At 42.3% G+C, this 20,081-nt stretch overlaps 1 protein-coding gene and 1 long non-coding RNA gene across 3 annotated transcripts in view; one reads left to right on the forward strand and one right to left on the reverse strand.

The window, feature by feature from the left end:
* The window catches only part of Myh1 (myosin, heavy polypeptide 1, skeletal muscle, adult), a 24,476-nt gene extending 17,329 nt beyond the window's left edge, over positions 1 to 7,147 (forward strand). Inside the window, exons 29-40 of one of the 2 annotated variants that reach the window (NM_030679.2) lie at positions 34 to 152; positions 323 to 519; positions 1,748 to 1,931; positions 2,209 to 2,374; positions 2,464 to 2,588; positions 2,972 to 3,280; positions 3,365 to 3,568; positions 3,870 to 3,995; positions 4,083 to 4,253; positions 4,717 to 4,821; positions 4,941 to 5,036; positions 6,887 to 7,145. In NM_030679.2, coding sequence (NP_109604.1) covers positions 34 to 152; positions 323 to 519; positions 1,748 to 1,931; positions 2,209 to 2,374; positions 2,464 to 2,588; positions 2,972 to 3,280; positions 3,365 to 3,568; positions 3,870 to 3,995; positions 4,083 to 4,253; positions 4,717 to 4,821; positions 4,941 to 5,036; positions 6,887 to 7,039 — 1,955 coding nt within the window. In that variant the 3' untranslated portion in view covers positions 7,040 to 7,145. Of the gene's footprint in view, positions 1 to 33; positions 153 to 322; positions 520 to 1,747; positions 1,932 to 2,208; positions 2,375 to 2,463; positions 2,589 to 2,971; positions 3,281 to 3,364; positions 3,569 to 3,869; positions 3,996 to 4,082; positions 4,254 to 4,716; positions 4,822 to 4,940; positions 5,037 to 6,886 lie in introns of both variants that reach the window. The other variant, XM_017314318.2, reaches the window with a different exon arrangement.
* On the reverse strand, positions 6,766 to 19,851 carry Myhas (myosin heavy chain gene antisense RNA). Its single transcript, NR_146138.1, has 2 exons — positions 19,587 to 19,851; positions 6,766 to 7,383 (listed from the first exon to the last, which is right to left on the reverse strand). It is a non-coding gene; the product is annotated as a myosin heavy chain gene antisense RNA (long non-coding RNA).
* Positions 19,852 to 20,081: the final 230 nt, after the last annotated feature.

Consider the following 20,081-nt stretch of genomic DNA (forward strand, 5'->3'; position numbering starts at 1 on the left):
CTGAGTTTTCTGGACCTTGGGTATTTTTTGCAGGTGAATACTCACGCCAGCTAGACGAAAAGGATTCATTAGTTTCCCAGCTCTCCAGGGGCAAACAGGCATTCACTCAACAGATTGAGGAGCTGAAGAGGCAGCTTGAAGAGGAGATAAAGGTGAACTGGCTTCTTGTTGTTGGCATGATTATCATTGGTCTTGCAGTTGTTTATACTTACACTGTGTATGTGTGGGTTCCCTGCCCCCCTTTGCTGGTGGGATCTAAGAGCTTAGAGAATAAATACCAATTTAAATGAAAAATTCAACCTCTAAACTCTTATTTTTTTAGGCCAAGAGTGCCTTAGCTCATGCTCTTCAGTCCTCCCGCCATGACTGTGACCTGCTGCGGGAACAGTATGAAGAAGAACAGGAAGCCAAGGCTGAGCTGCAGAGGGCCATGTCCAAAGCCAACAGTGAAGTGGCCCAGTGGAGGACAAAATATGAGACGGATGCCATCCAGCGCACAGAGGAGCTGGAGGAGGCCAAGTATGTGCCTGACTTGGTTAAAATGGCAGTATATCTACTAACAAAGTAGTTGGGTCAGGAATTCTCTGTGGGCAGAGGGTCCTTGCTTTCTCAAAGCTAAAGAATGCTGGAGAATAATGTGAACATCAATCCATTCAGGAAATACAAATATATGCTAAGTAGTCAGTGGAAATATATGACAGAAGTCCATGGTAGACAGAGAAAAGAAGAAGGCAAGAGGAAGCTGAATGGTAATTTTTCAAAGGGGAGAACTTTTGACCTCGTTCTGTCTACACAGATGCAGATAGAATTAGTAGAATAGCTTATTCAGTTAATTATATACTCTCACGTACTTCTCCCCCCCCCCCAACCACTAATGCAATAATTGGCCTAGGGGTATGAGTGCAAAGAGAAAAATAATCTGGATTGATAGTAGCTCTCTTTTTATATGCAAAAATATGACTGTAAGAGGAAATAAAAAGATGTGATCAAGGCCCAATGTGGTATACAGATGGAGACACTGCAGTAAGCAAGAAAGCACATGGTTTTATAAAGGAATAGATATACAATGCCATATGAAAGTTTCAGGATGGATCTTTGTGAGAAAGGATCTACATAGGAAAGAGTCTTACTCATCAGTTTAAGGTACCCTTAGGCATTCATTTTCAGAATAGTGCATAATCTATATACTGATAAAATCAGTGTTTCTGTCGATGCTTAAGAGTGATTTTGAAATAAACTCTAAGAGCTGCATTTGTTTTGGAAAAGATTGTTTTAATAGACAGATTAACAAAAACCTGGCAAAAAGGAGAAGAGATACAATTACTCAAAGACAAGGATGGCTCACTTAAATTTAACATGGTTAACATTTGAGTACTTAGTATGTGGGCCAGCCTAGAAGAACACAAAGATTAGCAAAATACAGACTCCACTCTCTGAGCATTAAAACTGAATGCAGACACAGATATAACTGGCAGCAATTTGACGCAGATTCTAAGTTCTACAAAGGAAGGCAGAGGGGTCAAGTTGGCTCAAGCTCCATAAAGTATAACTATGCTGAAATGTGGCTGCATTTGGCACTTGGTGGTAGGAGAGCAACAGTGAATTCCCAGAGAACCCGTTGTGTCAAACAAGCTTCAGAAACACTGGTTGGGGAAGTCTGGCTTTGGAAATACTCACTTAGAGCTGTTTTGAAACAGTCAGTTCTACTGATTACCATTCACATCTACTATCCATTTTCATTTCTCAGGAAGAAGCTGGCTCAGCGTCTGCAGGATGCTGAGGAGCACGTAGAAGCTGTGAACGCCAAGTGCGCTTCCCTGGAGAAGACGAAGCAGCGGCTGCAGAACGAGGTGGAGGACCTCATGATTGATGTGGAGAGGACCAACGCAGCCTGCGCCGCCCTGGACAAGAAGCAGAGAAACTTTGACAAGGTGTGCTTCTAGAACCTTCTACAGTCTTTAATGTGACCAGCCTTCCAAACCACTTGGCTGTCCTCATGCATTAGCAGAAACTGTGGTGTTTATGTGTGTGTGTGTGTATGTATGTATGTGTATATGTGCGTGTTCCTTTGTTAGTTTCTCTCCTTCATAATTATTTTTCAATCTGAGACCACTCAGATCAAACTCAGAGTTTCTAGAACACACAGCTTCTACCCTGCATCCTCAAACTTTATCAGCTACATCTTTTTCTTCATCCCTTGCTCTTCAGATCCTGGCAGAATGGAAACAGAAGTATGAGGAAACCCATGCTGAACTTGAAGCCTCCCAGAAGGAGTCCCGCTCTCTCAGCACAGAGCTGTTCAAGATTAAGAATGCTTATGAGGAATCTTTAGACCATCTCGAAACCTTGAAAAGGGAGAATAAGAATTTGCAACGTGAGTGTCTCTCCCATTTTCCTTAATGAGAGATTTGAAGGAACACCCCACAATCTCTATACACATTTCTATTTCCTTTTTCCTAACAGAGGAGATTTCTGACCTCACTGAACAGATTGCAGAAGGAGGGAAACGCATCCATGAACTGGAGAAAATAAAGAAGCAAATTGAGCAGGAAAAATCTGAGCTCCAGGCTGCTTTAGAGGAAGCAGAGGTAGACACACTACTGAACATTTCACAACAATTATAGAAGGAACTAGGTCCTTGCTCTGGGGTGCAAAGATTGGTGAATCAAAAACATAAAAAATGGTTCTTTATTCTCTCCAGTGAGTATGAAGATAAAGAATGAATACAAGTACCAGAAGTATATTTTAAGAGCTGTGGTAGAATCAGAAAACAAACAAATATGAGTAAGGGAAGGGTCTGTCTGTAAGAACCATCTGGCTGGAGAAAGAAAGGTGCATAGCTTCGACAATTATGCACATCACATATTTCTATAGCACAAAGACAGGAACAAGTGAGGTGGGATAATGTAACCTTCCTTGAACACTGCACAGTGCCATTCTCCTGCTAACACTGGCTCTTGCTGTCCTGAAGGCATCTCTGGAGCACGAGGAGGGAAAAATCCTGCGCATCCAGCTGGAGCTGAACCAAGTCAAGTCTGAGATCGACAGGAAGATTGCTGAGAAGGATGAGGAGATCGACCAGCTGAAGAGAAACCACATTAGAGTCGTGGAGTCCATGCAGAGCACGCTGGATGCTGAGATTAGGAGCAGGAATGACGCCATCAGGCTCAAGAAGAAGATGGAGGGAGACCTGAACGAGATGGAAATCCAGCTGAACCACTCCAACCGCATGGCTGCCGAGGCCCTGAGAAACTATAGGAACACACAAGGCATCCTCAAGGTAGGTGGCACCAAGAGGCGGTCCCAGATGAGCGGTGTGACCCAGTCTGTGGACACAGTGTCTCAATGATGGTTCATTACACAGGACACTCAGCTGCACCTGGACGATGCTCTCCGGGGCCAGGAGGACCTGAAGGAGCAGCTGGCCATGGTTGAGCGCAGAGCCAACCTGCTGCAGGCTGAGATCGAGGAGCTGCGGGCCACCCTGGAGCAGACGGAGAGGAGCAGGAAGATTGCAGAGCAGGAGTTGCTGGATGCCAGTGAGCGCGTGCAGCTCCTCCACACCCAGGTGTGTAAATAAGTATGAAGGGGAAACTCATGCATGGATATTAACATTGTTCAGAAATATACCCATAATGTTTTATGAAGAGTTTAACATGTTTAACTGGGGAAGAGTCACAACATTTTTGTTTATCTGATCGATAACATGCAGCATCCACTGTCCTTTAAAAGTATGTTGTTAACTCAGATAATTTATGGAACCCCTGAGGGATGCTAGTCAATAACTAGTTTACAGGCTCATTTGGACATCTGGTTTTCTGACTTTGTTCTTCAATATTTAATATTTCTGTGTTTGGTATTTTAATCAGAACACCAGCCTCATCAACACCAAGAAGAAGCTGGAGACAGACATTTCCCAAATCCAGGGAGAGATGGAGGACATCGTCCAGGAAGCCCGCAATGCAGAAGAGAAGGCCAAGAAAGCCATCACTGATGTAAGCAGAGAGTGAGATGGAGATAGCAAGCCTGAATCCTGCAGGGCCTTTTCAGCCCCTAACCAACTCTATTTTGTCACTCACCAGGCCGCCATGATGGCGGAGGAGCTGAAGAAGGAGCAGGATACCAGCGCCCACCTGGAGCGGATGAAGAAGAACCTGGAGCAGACGGTGAAGGACCTGCAGCACCGTCTGGATGAGGCTGAGCAGCTGGCGCTGAAGGGCGGCAAGAAGCAGATCCAGAAACTGGAGGCCAGGGTGGGTGTCCTGGTCAACATGTATTCCTGTCATTCCACTCTAGCATATGACTTTCAATACCTAAGACAGCTAGACCTTGTAGGGCATTCTGAGATGAAGAGCATATAGTCCCTGTTGCCTGACAGCTTAGGTTTGGGCACTTGGACAACGGATCTACATATAAAACATCAGGTTGGTTGAAGAAGTAGAAACTCATTAACTGATTAAATGATAGAAAATATTTTTATAAATCAGCCTTTGGTAGTGGAAAAGACGGCTCCGTAGTTAAGAACACTTACTGCTCATGCATAGGCCCACCCACGAGATGACTCACAACCATATGCAACACCAATTCCAGGGGATCTGATAACTACTTCCGAGCTCTGTGGTGCACATAGACACATGCAAGCAAACACTCATACACATAAAGTAAAATAAGCAAATCCAAAACCAAAAAAATTTTTTAATTCACCTTTTGGTGTAGGTCCGTGAACTTGAAGGAGAAGTGGAAAATGAACAGAAGCGCAACGTGGAAGCTATCAAGGGTCTGCGCAAACATGAGAGAAGAGTGAAAGAACTCACTTATCAAGTAAGAAAAAACCCTTTCTGGGCTCCTACCCCTATGCGCAAGACATTAAAAACCATAGATACAGAAAAGAGAAGGGATATTTATGTTTTCAAGAAACTCACACTTTAAAAATCTTTCAGACTGAGGAAGACCGCAAGAATGTTCTCAGGCTCCAGGACCTTGTGGACAAACTGCAATCAAAGGTCAAGGCCTACAAGAGACAAGCTGAGGAAGCGGTGAGATCAAAACCCCTGACATGATTGGGTGGTCAGCAGAAAAAACCAAACCAAACCCAAAAAGATGAGCAAGACAAGGAAGGATCCATCAGAGGATCTAGTGAGGGTCTAAGAATGTCGTGCAACTGGCCATTCTGAAACAAGCCAGAGAGAAATGTACTAGTGAGAATAAGGATGGGGGTGTAGCTCAGTGGAAGAATGTGGGTAGGCTTGGCATCTCTGAGGCCCTGAGTCCAGTTGTAAGCATTAACCCAACCAACCAAAGCATAGTCCCTATCATGTTCTAGAGAGGGGGAGGAGGAATGTACAGAGTCTTGTCATTGAATCAGCAAGACTGAGGAAGAGAACAGTGTACCTGGGGCCAGAGAACCGGGCAGAAAGTAGCTCACAAGGTCTTCTGGGCCCTGGAAAGAAGCCTGCATCATAATACAAATGCAATCAGGCCACAGAATCAAGGGAAAGATCCCCTTCCAGGACAGATGTGGCCTGCTTTTTATTTTTAAGGGTCCTTACTACAGTGTAGAGAAAAGATTGTTGGATAACCCAAGTAGGTGCAGAAATGTGTGTTTTCAGGTAGGTGTGTGGCTTGTATTAAGGCAGAAATAAAACAAGGAGAATTGATGAGTTTCAGGATTCATCCTGGAGAGGGAAGGCATTAGGCTTGCCAGTAGGCTGGCCCTGGAAGTAAAAAGAAACAAAGCAGGCATAATCCACCAAGTTGTGGTGTGAGTAGCCAGGTGGGGGAAGTAAGATATAACTGAAATGGAAATAAAGGGGACCAGATGTTCCAGATGAAAAGGAAATAGGAATTCTACTTTCATTCCATCGCAAGTTATTGTTACATACACACTAAAGAGATCCAGGGTGAAGCTGAAGTGTCATGCATACTATGGAGGGCAGAAGGTTCAGTAGTGCTCTGACTGCAGCTTGACGCCGTCACATTTCCTCTTCTCTGACTCATCCTAAGGAGTCAAGTATCACTTGTGTCTCTGTGGAGACATATACCTGTACATTGCAGATAAAGTCCTCTGTCCACTGGTGGCTTTTGTTTACCTCCTGAGCTCTTAGCTCTGAGAGGAAGAGAAAGATGAGGAAGAGAGCAAAGGAAGAAGCGAGAACAGACACATACACGCGCGCACCTCGCACCCACAGCCTGGCAAACCACGCACCTTCCCTCCACTCCAGCTCTTGCTTTCTTCTACTGTGAAAGGAAGATGCAACGGCTTTCCCGAGCCACCCCATTTAAAGTCATTTTAAGCTTCGTAAATGTTCTAAATCTGAATGTCATATTTTGCGAAGGTTCTTAATGAGACACTAAAAAAAAAAAAAAGAATAATTACTGGAGACTAAATTAAAACTGGCCTTTCAAAATTCATTACTGTATCTTCAAGCATAATCAAAGACAACTTGGATTATTTTAGAGAATAATAAACATGTTTAATTTCTAAACTTTATTAAGTGGGGGATAATTTATGACCCAAGTGGCAATAATTTATATTCAGTTTGGTGTCACAGGGATTGCTTGTGTGAGTCTCATTCATCCTCTGGAGCCTCATCAGGAGCAATGACAACAGATCCTGGGAACCTGGCACAATCATAGTAGTGTTAGCTTTTCTGAAAGAAAAATTGTTCTTTTCTTTAAGACAGACAATGTCATCTGTGTTTACCAATGACTGCATGAAGTATATGCGGAGTTAATAGAACCAAAAAAAATGTACACACTTGTCTACACTTCTTTGAACATTTATTAGAGTGGATTGGTTTTAAGCAAAAAAGACAGCCAAGATGCACTGACCCTAAAGTCTAGAAATGTGAGCATTTCTTCCTTACAAATGCATTCTTACTCACAGGAGGAACAATCCAATGTCAACCTGGCCAAATTCCGCAAGATCCAGCACGAGCTGGAGGAAGCCGAGGAGCGGGCTGACATCGCGGAGTCCCAGGTCAACAAGCTGCGGGTGAAGAGCCGGGAGGTTCACACCAAAATCATAAGCGAAGAGTGATTGATCCAAGTGCAGGAAAGTGACCAAAGAGATGAGCAAAATGTGAAGATCTTTGTCACTCTGTTTTGTACTCATAACTTTGGGAGATAAAAAATTTATCTGCCAAGAGCTCGTCAGTCTCTTCCTTTCCCCTTTCCATGGTGGCCGATCATTTTGTACATCAGGGAGAGGAAAAAGAAAAGAACCATTGTGCTTATATCTATGACAAACTCCTTAGTCACCCAGGTTAAGCATGGAGAGCAGCCAGGCCAAGTCCAGTAAGTACCACACACATGCCTGAGGGAAGACGGGGAAGCCTGGAGACATGCTTGATCACCTTCCTGAAGGGATATGAACAATCCATCCTAAGAGGGAGTAAACATCAATTAAAATGGCAGTTACATACATACAATCAGAGCAAAAATTTTAAAAATTGTTTATGATTACTGTCAAAAGTAGTTACTATAGTAACTTTACTAAAATGACAGGAATCACTAAACTGGGGTTAGGATTCTTTGAAATAATAGGTGCTCCACTTCTTGCTTGTCTCTATGTAGAGGTGTGCAGACTTGGTTGTCTACAGATGCTCAGATGCTTTTTAATTGCATCTTCTTGGCACTTAGGGATGGCAAAGGAGGATTAAGAATGAATGTCTCTCGTTTCTTCCATTCTTTGGAAATTGCCATATCTTAGTCCTTTTCTGATTTTTGATAGACTACATTAATTATCATATATCTTGCATTTTTATATCAGTTACCTATATACTGAATGCCTCTTCCCTGCTTTCGCTTTCACTAACACACACACACACACACACACACACACTTGCACACAGGTATACATACACACACACACACACACACTGACACATACATACCTGCACACAGGTATACACATACACACACACACACACACACACACACACACACACACACATACGTACACAAACATCTATATTTCTTTTATGGAAAATCTATCTAATGTTTATCATTTTTTTCCAGATATGGTCTAGCATTATACAAAGCATCTTCATGATGGTATAGTTGAAATTGAAATACCTTTGACTCCAAATATTTTAATTGTCATAAATGTGTTTAAAAACCAATCATTAAATGTACATTGACACCCTACTTTCTAGATCTGCAAGACCACAAAATACATATAATATACTGTACAGATGTGGAAAGTCTAGTTATTATATAACACTTCACTCACCAATAGAAATCCTAGATTTTGAGCTCCAAAGTACCTATGAACTTTAATGTATTGCAACAAATAAAAATCATGGTATATAATTGAAATTTTGGCTGAAAATGTCAAGTGCCTAAATGTTTCAGATAAAAGAAAAGCTTCCTACAATGCCGTGACAGTTGTTATTGTCATTACAGTAATGACCGGACCTCTACCTGTGCTGAAAATAAGCACAGGCCTTCCATTTAGGTTAATTTTAGCAGATGGTGAATAAATGAAATAGTTAATGGCTTTATTAGAAATATAACAAAGGTCTTTTTAGAGCAATATATAGCCAGTTAAAAAGGAATAATACACAACTAATCATTTTTAACCTTATCACGCAGTAGGTTAAATTGTGCAGCATCTCTAGACTCAGCTCCTAGAAGATTTTCCCTGTGTTGATATGAAGCAATATGTGTTTGGATCCAATGGGTAATCATAGTGCTGCATCTTGAACTAGACTTTAAAATAATTTACAAAGCAGTTTTAACAATCCTAATTTTCCAATTTCCTGCAAAAGGAATCATACTGCCATTCCATTTAGCTTTTGACTTAGTGGAAAAAAGCAGATAGGTGGACAGATGCTGGCAAAGAGGCAGGAGGGAGCAAAGGGCCTGGCTGTGCTGGCATCTATTAGCTGAATCTTCACTTGATCATGACTGTGCTGGAAAACACAAGCTGTCTACATACCATTGACACTACCCCATCACAAGCTTAAGTTGAAATCTACATGTGCTCTCTCCCCGATTCTCTCTCCAACCTTTACTATCTCTGTGTGTCTCTCTCTCCTATCTCTCTCTGTGTCTTTCTATGTCTTTCTCTCCCTTCCTCTCATCCCTCTCTCTCCCCATCTCCTTCTCTCTCCCAGTCTTCTTCTCTTTTTTCTTTAGCCAGAAATAATATCTCTATCAATTGCTAGAACTACTTTTAGTTTTTAAGAACTACTAGCCTAAGACATGGTATCCTGTATAATTTTAAAAAACCAAATTCATGGCCTTTGGGTTTTTTTTTGTTTGTTTGTTTTTGTTTTTTTTTTTTTTTTTTTACATAAACACACACACACACACACACACACACACACACACACACACACGTGGGGCATTGGGCTATACACAGACAGTCTGGTCTCCCTTGGAGCTGAGGTCTGAACCCCGGAGTGGTGCTAATTCACTTACATGGCATGGTAGGCATTCCCTCATGTCTCCTGGACTCAAGGCTCCAGTTGAAGTTACTGCCCCCACAGCCTCCACAGGAGAAGCGTGGTTAGTAGTCACATAGACAATGTCCCAAGCTTCTGACCTTCAGGCTAGACTCCTCCCAGTTCCCTAGCAACAGTAAAGTTAACAGTCCACCATAACAGGGGCTGCTTGGCCCCACTTCACCCTCTAACCTCTCCTCATTTTCTCCTCTCCTCTCCTCTCCTCTCCTCTCCTCTCCTCTCTCCTCTCACCACTCTCTCCCTCCCTCTTACTCTCTCTTTCTTACTCTCTAGCCTTTCTTCTCTCTTTCCTTTTCCCTCTTCTCTCCTCTTGGCCATGGCCAGTCTCTCTCTCTCTCTCTCTCTCTCTCTCTCTCTCTCTCTCTCTCTCCCCCTGCCTTTCTACAATAAAGCTCTAAAACCATAGACTGTCTCTGTTCATCAAGGTCCACTGCACTTGGATGATGGGATAGGCTTTCTCCTAATGAGCCATTTCTAATCTCCTGATGGAAGGCCTTCCTGTGATCCAGTCAAGGCCCAGACTAAGGACTCTTATCTGCGTGGAAACCACTTAGGGTGTGGCCCTGGGGCCCCTTGTTTCAGGGGCTGCCCCTTGTCCACCCCCCATCAAGTGGGGTCAGTGGCTTAGATGCCCACCAGGGGCCGAGTGAAAAGCGTCTGGCAGCTCTCCCACATCTGCCTGCCCAGAGCATGAGGAACTCTGGCCAGAAGTGGGCTATCCTCCCTTCCCCCTCTTCCCCTACACTGTCAACACACACACATGCACACACACACACACACACACACACATCATAGCCTATAAATACAGCTTTGCTTGCCTTCCATTACCCTCTAACTCTTCCTTCTCTGAGGCTCATGCCTACCTTTGTCAGTAGGAACAGATTACAGACTTGAAGATCCATATTCCTGCTGTGAGCCCCAAAACAAAACACTTTGATTCTGTTCCAGGCCTTCTATGCTCTTTTCAATGCTGGCACTGCATTCTTAGGGAACTAACTACTTGGTGGCTCAGAAGAGCCTTTATAGAACCCCTTCAAAACATATCTGCAAACAAGCCTATTAGTTGTGCGTTCTGAATCATCAGCCCTATTGACAAAGGATCCCAGAGTCTACCTGGAAACAACACTCACATCTGTCTGAGATCCTGCTAACAGAACTGCCAACTACAGCATTCCAGACCCCAAAGCAGCCTCAAAATCCAGCTCTATCACAAACCTACTCAAGTCTACTCAATCACAAACCTAGAGGCAATCCCATGAGTCCTGTGTTGTAACAGGGTAGGGTCTTGCCCATGTAGAAAAACTGAAACTTATATTTGTCCTTTATGTGTAGAGACATCAATGCAAAGTTTACACTGATAATGATCAGGCAAATGCAACACCAGTAAAGGGAATAAGTAAAGCATAATAATAATAATAATAATAATAATAATAATAATAATAACAATAATAACAACAACAATAATAATAATTAACCAGAGCAATGGAGATCAATCAACATTCTGAAAAAGGATTCAAATAATCGTCTTAAAAATCTTATTAAATAAAAAATTTAAAATTCAGAAATGTATAACTAAACAAAATCAGGACAATAATTTATAAACAAAAAATGAAGCTTAATAATAAAAAAAAGAGAGAGAGAAACCAGGAACTGAACATCCAGATCTTAGCACAACTGGCACCATATGAGAGGGACCAATCTCACCTTAAAACCCAGCACACAGGGCCAACATCTGCTAAAATGAGAACAAAGACCTAATCCATCAGAGACCTCGTCCATCTCTCCAGGATTCAGGAAAGTCCCTAAATGTACTAACCCTGCCTTTTGGTGTCTGTCGTTCTGATTCTCTCTAGCTATTCTTGCTAACTAAAGTGTATCTTATGAGGATGTGGTTTTGTACATAAAATAAAAAGAACTGTGAGGATCAGGGCTTGTACAATCTGGGCAAGTTCCCAGACATGCAGACACCCACCAGCGATAAAGACTTTTATTTCAACTTTCTGAGTGTTCATGTGTACTCTCTGGTAGACTTACCTCAAAACACAAGGACAGAACGGAAAGACCCAGTTCCAACATCACACTCAGTCACACAAAAGAAAACCTAGTGAAGGCCAAGATGCACCATTTGAAAGTACCAAATTGTAAGAGAAATGGGGAAAATGAATGAACAAAGCATAGATAGGGATTCTGGAACACTACCAAGTATGCAAATATATGGGTTGTGGGAGTGCCAGAAAGAGAAGAGTGAGAAAGGGAAATAGGAAGCTAAATTAAAGGCTGGATACATTTCCCCCAATTTTTGGAGGGATGTAGATCCGGAATGACGGAAGCTGAAGGACCTCAAGAAAGGGCAACCCAAAGAAGACTACAAGACATGTTAGCGTCAGATTGCTAACAAGTTTAAAAGCTGCAGGAGGAAAGTAACTTATCTCTTGGGAACCTGTAGGAGGAAACCGGTGGGAGGCTAACAGTAAAGTTCTCTACAAACCAGAAAACTTGCACACTCAGTTCTAAAAGAAATAACCACCAGGCGAAAATGCTGTGTACAGAAATATCATCCTTCAGAAACTTTTCTTTCTCCTTAAAAAAAAATTCTTGGCAGACAAGAGTTGAAAGAATTCATCTCAGTAAGAGCTATCATACAGGAAAAAAAAAGAGAGAGTCTTCACATTAAAATGAAAGAACTCTCAAGTCACAACACGGAGACATGAAACTATAAACTCGCTGCTTAAGGTAAACACACAGTCGATGCAGAACACCCTCATATTGTTTGTGTTTGAGATAGTCTCACACCGTAGCCCAGGATGGTCCAAAGAATCTTGTAGCAATCCTTTGTCAACCTCCTAAGTGATGGAATTGTAGGAGGGAGCTGCCACTGCTGGCTTCAATACCCTAACAGAATGGTTACGAAACTTTTAATTCTAGACTAAGTAAAATTTAAAAGTATCAAAATAGCTACAGTTTCAATAACTTGTTAATGGACACATAAGGTAAACATACATACAATGTGGCAATATTTTATGACATAAAATATTTTAACAGTGTGTGTTGAAGTCCTATACCTGTCTTATATACCTGGCTTTTTAGGGTTGTAAAAATATATATTGGGGAAAAGGAAGAAATTAAACAACATTGCTTTGAACATACAATGCAGTATTACAAAGTCATTCAAAAGTAGACCTTGCCATTTGTAACTACAGTGGCTGCCCAGTGAGAACATTGTGCCAAGTCAAATAGGCCAGACACACATTGCACAATCTCATTTCTGTGTGGAGTCTAAAATGTCAGGCTCATAGAAGCAGTGAGTTTCTCCAGGGGCTGAGAGTTGGGAGAAACGGACAAATATTGGTGAGAGGATACAAAGCTCTTGCTTACAGGATAGCTATGTTCTCAAGACTTAATGTGCAGCAAGTGTGATGATCAACGTATTGATCAGGCTGTGGTAAACACTGGGGACATGCATTGTATGTAAAGCCTTGTATATATAAAATTTATCACATAGATTGTCAATAGTTGTTAGCACTAAAGTATTTTAAACTAGGAGAAGCTGGAAATGAGTGTCAGGAAGTGGAAACTGTCTCTCATTCCTACTGTCTTGATCTTCATATAAGGAACTCACCCCTCAACCCTCTTGGGAAGTTTATGCAATGGAATATCTTTCTCTTCCATTTTCTTCCCAAATCCCTTCAAATCTACTGGCGTCTTTCACACTCTCCCATGTTCTCCTTTCCCCAGCTACTGTCTGTCTTTTGAAACTTCCTTTCTGAGTATTGATGTACATACACGGCGTCTTCACTTCCCCCACTCATCAGCTCCTGCGAGCCTAATGTTTGTCCCCTCGTCTCCCTTTCAGTGACATTGTTGTGATCCTTAGTGATTTATTCACTTTCTGAACTAAACGCTGAGTCCTCAGCCCGACTTTTCTCACGCAGATAGAATGCCTCTGACCATCTTTTCCTTTTGGGATGTTCTCTCTTTCTTTCTGATTTCTAAGACTCTGATCTTTTCCGGTTATCTTCATGGCTCTGCCTATCCTATCTTTTCTCTTTCTCTTCCTTTGACAGATCTCCAGATGCTCCTGAAAACTCAGTGTAATGGACTCAAGTCCCATTTTGAGCGCTTCTATTTTTTATGATATTAATATGCCGTAAGTTAATTGGTTAATGGGTTGGTATTGTGTGACTGTTTGACTAATTAGGATGGCGGTGGATGCTGCTACAGCCTTGATAAATGACTGTATAATATATCATCCTTTTATGACCTTTATCTTTATAAATGGCTCACTTACAACAACTCAGTGAAATGGTAATTTTCCCCCCATTTTACAAGTGAAGAATTTGAGCTGTTTGAACCAGGTTCTGATTCAAGGTCCCACATTCACTCTACTGCCATTCAGAAGAATGCGTTTTGGGTAGTATTCCCTCTCCCCCTACAGGTTATTCTCAAACCTGTAGGAGTAAAATTCAGCCTTTATTTCCTCAGCATCATTTTCCTTCTATCTTCTGAAGGCTGTTAACATTGACATGGTAAAAATCTATCTTTTTAAGTGGCCGTTGCGAATATACGCTCCACAAAAGCTTTGTCCCGTCTCTATACTTTAAAGCAATTTGTGCACTAGCCCCAATTATACTATACACTATAACAGCATACACAATCAAATTCTTTGCGTGGTTTAGTGGGTATCACGCACTGTGTCAGAGCAATACAGGAAGGGGTTGTTACTGCAAAGGCCTCTCCATTTTCATTTTACATTTCCTCTCTGTGTGGCTCCATCTAGTCTCCTGGCTTCCAGTACCATCCATGCCCGATGAGCTGTGAATTTATACTTCAAACCTAGCTCTTCCTTCCTCTGAGATCTATGCTCAGTCTCTGCTAATGATCATTTCCAAACCAGAAATAGACACAATGAGTCCATGCCCCTCCTCTGTTTTCTTCAGAGCAAGGTTATATCTAATATCCTATCACAGTAATGACAACAGTTGCTCATGCTCAAAATCTCAGGATCAGCCTTAATAACGTTAGGTTTTTTTTTTTTTCATTTTTTCCCCATACCCAATAAATCAAGTTTTATATTAGTTAGTTTCTGTGACTGTGACAAAATACCATGACCAAGGTCAACTTAAAGGAGAAAGTTTCATTTAACTTATGGTTCCAGAGAGTTAAGAGTTCATAATAGTGGGGACCATATGACAGCAGGCAGGAAATAGGAAACTGGCTGATCACATTTTGTCAGTATACCAGGAAACAGAATGAGCTGGAAGCCCGGATAGACTATGATTCTCAAAGCCCTCCTCCAGTGAAGTCCTTCCTTAGCAGGTCTCCACATCCTAAAAGTTCCATAACCTCTCAAACAGTGTCACTACCCGGGGACTGAATACTCAAATACATGAGCCTGTGGGGAATGTCCCTTATTCGAACCACATGTTCTTTCAAAGGCCATCAACTTCTGTCTTTGCTGCCATCTTCTTCAACCCACCATCACTTATGATCTACTCTGTTACATAGCTGAGCTTCCATCCCAAGTTTCAGTCATTCTCAACCTCAGCCAGAGAGCTCTGACGACATCACTTTCTAGTTTGCTCTTCACATAAAGGACAGATCCTGAAGGTGGTCCTTGACTCCTTTGCAAGCATCACTGGTAATGCTCCCCTCTTAAGAGTGCAGTTAGCCAGCTGTACTAGCTGTTCAGGTCCATGGATTTGGAACTTAGAATATCATGTTTCTCCCGGCTTCAGGAATCCTTTATCACCTCCTACCATCATGTTTTGGCACACTATGGCTGACTTAATAAGAATAAGTCACATCGGCTCATGTATTTGAATGCTTGGTTTCCAGCTGATGGAACTGTTTGGGAAGGGTTAAGAGGCATAGCCTTATTGGAGGAGGTCTGTTACTGTGGGGGAGGGGCTTTGAGGTTTCAAAAGCTAATGGCATTCCCAGCTGGCTCTCTCTGCCTCATGGCCGTGGATCAAGATGTAAGCTGTTCCTCTTCCACCACCATGGACTCTGACCTTCGAAACCCATTTAGCCAAATTAAAAAGTGTGTTTTAAAAGAGAAAAACACTTTCTTTTTCCTTGGCCATTGGGGTTTTAGTACAGCAATAGAAAAACAACCAAGACGGAAGTTGAGACCCACCCAGTTGGCTTGCTGTTCCTCCAGAGAACCTGGATTCAATTCTAAGCACAAATATGACAGTCCACAACCATTTCTAATGCCAATTTCAGGAGATCTGATACCATCTTATGGTTTCTGTGGGAATTAGGGACACATATGATGCACAGACATCATGCAGGCAAAAAACCCCTACAATTAAAAAAAAATTAAAATAGTTCATTTCTCTCAATTACTATGAATTTTTTTGTTGTTGTTTATGGCTCACTATAACTATAGACAATATGTTTCTGTCACATCAAAATGTAAGCCTCATCTATGCAGGCCTGGGGTCTTGTTCTATCTTTGGGGTTTAGAGCAACTACTGGATGCTTTTTCTTGTTCATCTACTGCTTCCAGTCTCATCTGATTGAATCACTCAGCCCAGATCCTGTCTTTTATCCTGTGCTCATCTTCCAACCACTGATCCTTCCCTGTCTCTCCTCTCCCTTCACTTTGCCCTATCTTATCTCTTGGTTTTATGCATTATACCCAGTCTTATCGCAAACGTCCAGTTGTTCTAAGCCATGTCATCTTTCCTCTTCGGTTCTTCTGTTCTGCCTATGCCTCCCACTCACTTGTACATCCTAGCTCATCACCCAGGCCTGTTAGTACTTGCTGTCTTATCTCTTCTCCTCGTTTAGGCTTGCTGCCATATACTTTCCTTCAGGCATTCCACACAACCTCACCTTGTGCTTGATTTTGCCCGATCTCACCTACTCAGTTCCTGTATTGCTTTGTCTCTGTGGTGCAGTCATTCCATCCTGGCCTCTCCTGGTCTTTCACTTTCTGTACTGCTTTTATCTTTAACCCATTTATTACACCATCCTTCCTCTCCTTCCTCCCCTCCCTCTCCCCCCTCCCTAATTCATCTCATCTTCTCTCTCATTATACTACCCTGTCTTTTCCCTCGAGTTCTGCCCTAACTCGCATCTTCTCTCCAGTGGTTACATCTGTCATCTTGGCCCTGTTACTAGAGGCACACCCACATTTTATAATGATCTCTGCTTTACTTGTTTAAATAAAAGCAGCTGTATTTAGTCACATTTTATTTCTGAATGTCCTCCAACGACAGCATGTATTTAATAAGAACACATTTTTTTCTTAGATAGTTCTTTAGCTTTGACCTTTTTAACCAAATGGCAATCATTCACACAGTGAAATTTATAGAGTCCACACATACCCACTAATAACTTGTTCTTGAAAATTAAAACGCTGACTCTGTCTCTCCTCGCAGTGGAATCTTCCCTCTTCACGGCCATGCCTTGTGGATGTGCCACCACGAGGGAAGGTAGTGCATCCTCTTTCCTCTCCTTCCAGCACCGTGGCAGATGCCAGTTGTCAGCAGTTGTGGCCCTGGCATCCTGCTACTTTTTTCTACATTAAAGGTTTCCTAGTGTCAGATCTCAAAGAGATAAGTAAATCCTAAGATTTACTTTGGCTTTTAATCTCCAAGACCTCCTCCTGGAGCAAAATAGCAAAGCAGGTCTTGCTGTCTAGCTGGGATCAAGCAGGCAAGGATTCAAGGGGACATGAGCAGGAATTAAAATTATCTGCTGATTTATTTCTCATTATAGTCCACCAATACCCAGGAAATTAGATTCTCAAACACTAATTACTAATGTTACCTGGATGGTGGGGACCACTTATGATTCCTCAACCCTGAAGTGTCAGACAATGAGGAAGGAAACACCATTAATTTATGTTTAAATACTGCACCAGGAATCAATGGAACCCTATAGAATGAAGTGAAGCGACTGTTACAGAGAGACAAAACATTCCATTCTTCCCATTCTGAGACTTGCTTTCCTAAGACTCTGTGCCCTGAGTTAATTATAACATCTAGTAAGTGCTTCTTCCTCTTCGAATAGTGGGAGGAGGAGGAGGAGGAGGAGGAGGAGGAGGAGGAGGAGGGGGAGGAGGAGGAGGAGGAGGAGGAGGAGGAGGAAAGGTGTAGACAGGTATGGAAGGAAAGAAGTGCGTGAGTAAAACTCCTGCACATGTTGGGGCCAGGGCTGACTATGTCACCAAGACAGAATTTTCCCATTTATATTCAGCAACATAAGAACACAAGTCTTGACATAGTTCTGACTTTTAGGTTCATATATTTTCCATAGTTCTGTGTGTTGTATCTTGGTTTTAGCTTATTTATAGCTTCCTGGTTTTGGAAATGTCAACTTCTGGTGGGTAAGTATGTGCAAGAGGATGTTGTAGCAATACATGAAGCTGAGTTAGGGGGACGGGGGAAAAAGAAAGTTGGGGAAGCGTTCATCAAAACAAAGTGTGTAGGAAGAAGATATATGTCCACCTATGAGCTTACAACTCAGAATAGAAAATGTGGAAGGAGAATACACCTGATATGGCGGACCAAGGAAAGGGGAAGAAGACTGAAAGTGAAGGCAGGACACCACTGGAGAAAGTTTGTAGACCACAATTAATGGCTGGCATAGAAATGAATCCGTAACTTTTCCCAGTAGTGATGTTGTGGGAGTCTCAGGGTAATTTAATAGAAAACAAATACCAATTGGACTTGCTGAGTTTTAAGATGTTTTATTGATGTGCTGTCATGGCTGGACACCACAAAAACCAGGCTATGAATATCTCAGTCAAGGTTTCAACTGTGTTACAAAATGTATATCAAAACCTGAAAAACCTGTCTACTGGACATTCCCTAAGCACCTACAATCTTTTACAAATACTTTAACTTTCTGGGAGATTCAGGAGTCTGTGTGCAACTGTAACCTTGCATCCCTAAGAGAGGAATGTGTACCTCAGCGCCCCCTAGTGACATTGTTCTGTGCATTTTATAAAGACATGTGCAGCATTGAGACTATATCCCAACTCACACATGGTGATATAACTTAACACAATGACTTACAACACACAATTAACTTTTATGACCATGTAAGGTTTAAACGGTGTTAAATTTTTCCCAGATGTGTTTGCAATAGATAAGAAAATATATACAAACTCTCAGAATCCTGTATTTCCTCATCTGTGAGGATCATAGGGGGAATGCCAGCAAGAAGTGTTTATTGGACTGCTGAATAGCGCATCCAAAATACACCCTGCTTTGGAATAAGGCGGGCCTTCCCACATGTATGTAGTCATAAAGTACCAGGAGAGTACAAGAGAGCTCAGATTCCTTTCCTGTGTCCTCTATTTAGACATCCCTTGGACAAGCAAGCCCAGAGGAATGGTGTTCGCCCTCTATCAAGGTCACTTCTCTTCTCTTCCTGCCCATGATCCATGGTATTTTCTGATGTTTATTATTGTGGTCCCTGCTGGTTGGCACTATTGTGTCATTGTAGTGTCTCTGGGGTTCTCAAGATTGTAACTGATTAACGGTCTGATGATGAGGTCCGTAGTCAGTCTCTTTTAGCTACTAATGCACAAGTGAGCTCTCTGCCTCATTCAAACTTTCTTCTTTCATCTCTCAGATCTAGATGCTTTAAATAAATAATTATTACGCCTATAATAGTGATAGCTTGTAAAAGGGGTGACAAAATGAGTTGTGAAAATCTTAGAGGGTCAGAACACTTTTCTTTCCGGCTTTGAGCCTAACACTTGGGGTAAATCACTCACTCAGTGTGGGTGGCTGCCATGGAGGGTAACCTATTGTGTAGCATTACATGCAATGACAATTTAAAAGTATAAAAGATTTTACCTGCCAGCCTGTGAAAGACAAGTTCACCTGATAGAATTATAAAGCAACCATCTACTGAATTTAGCAATTTAAGTCAGGAGAACAGTGGTTGAAAATATCAGGCCAGATCACAGGGACAGTTAGAGTAGATTTCCTGTCATATTCAGCAACAGCTGTGCCTGTATCAAGTTAGTCAAATCCAACTCGGCCTTTCAAGGGCACCGTGGAGGCCGATCCACCCACCTTCTCTGTCCATGGGGAGAGTTTTGTGGACAGCATGCCTTTCCTCCCACCTTAAGTAAAAGTGTGTAGCACCCACCTCATTGGCGTCACCGCTAGCCTTGAGCCTTTGCCTGTACCCTAGGAAATCTTGTCTGTATCTCCTTCCGTGATGCAGCAGAAACACTCATGGGTATCACACAGCAGTCTGTTGCCCCTGCAGTGCACGAGGGAGACGTCTATGACAAACCCTCCAGAAACGGGCCAGACAAGTTCATCTCTGTCCTGACTCCCTCTCCTCTTACTACCAACCCCTTCCACTGCCTAATCTGAGAATTCACTTTCTTCCTCATGGTTAGACCTTCAGACTTTAGAAGAATCTATCACCAGTCTTTCTAAAACTCCAGCCCTTGCCTAAGAATTTTTATCTTAATATCTGTCACTCGGTGCTTCCAGTCACAGTGTCAGATCTAAAGTTCACTCCAGACTCCGTAATGGCTCTAAGCACTAGCAGATTAATTAGTCCCACTCGCCCCACACCGGGCTCGTTCCTGTGGAAACAGCTTTATAGGCACGAGAGTGAGTAGGGACCTGG

Source organism: Mus musculus, chromosome 11 (assembly GCF_000001635.26).
Source record: "Mus musculus strain C57BL/6J chromosome 11, GRCm38.p6 C57BL/6J".
Classification (NCBI taxonomy): domain Eukaryota; kingdom Metazoa; phylum Chordata; class Mammalia; order Rodentia; family Muridae; genus Mus; species Mus musculus.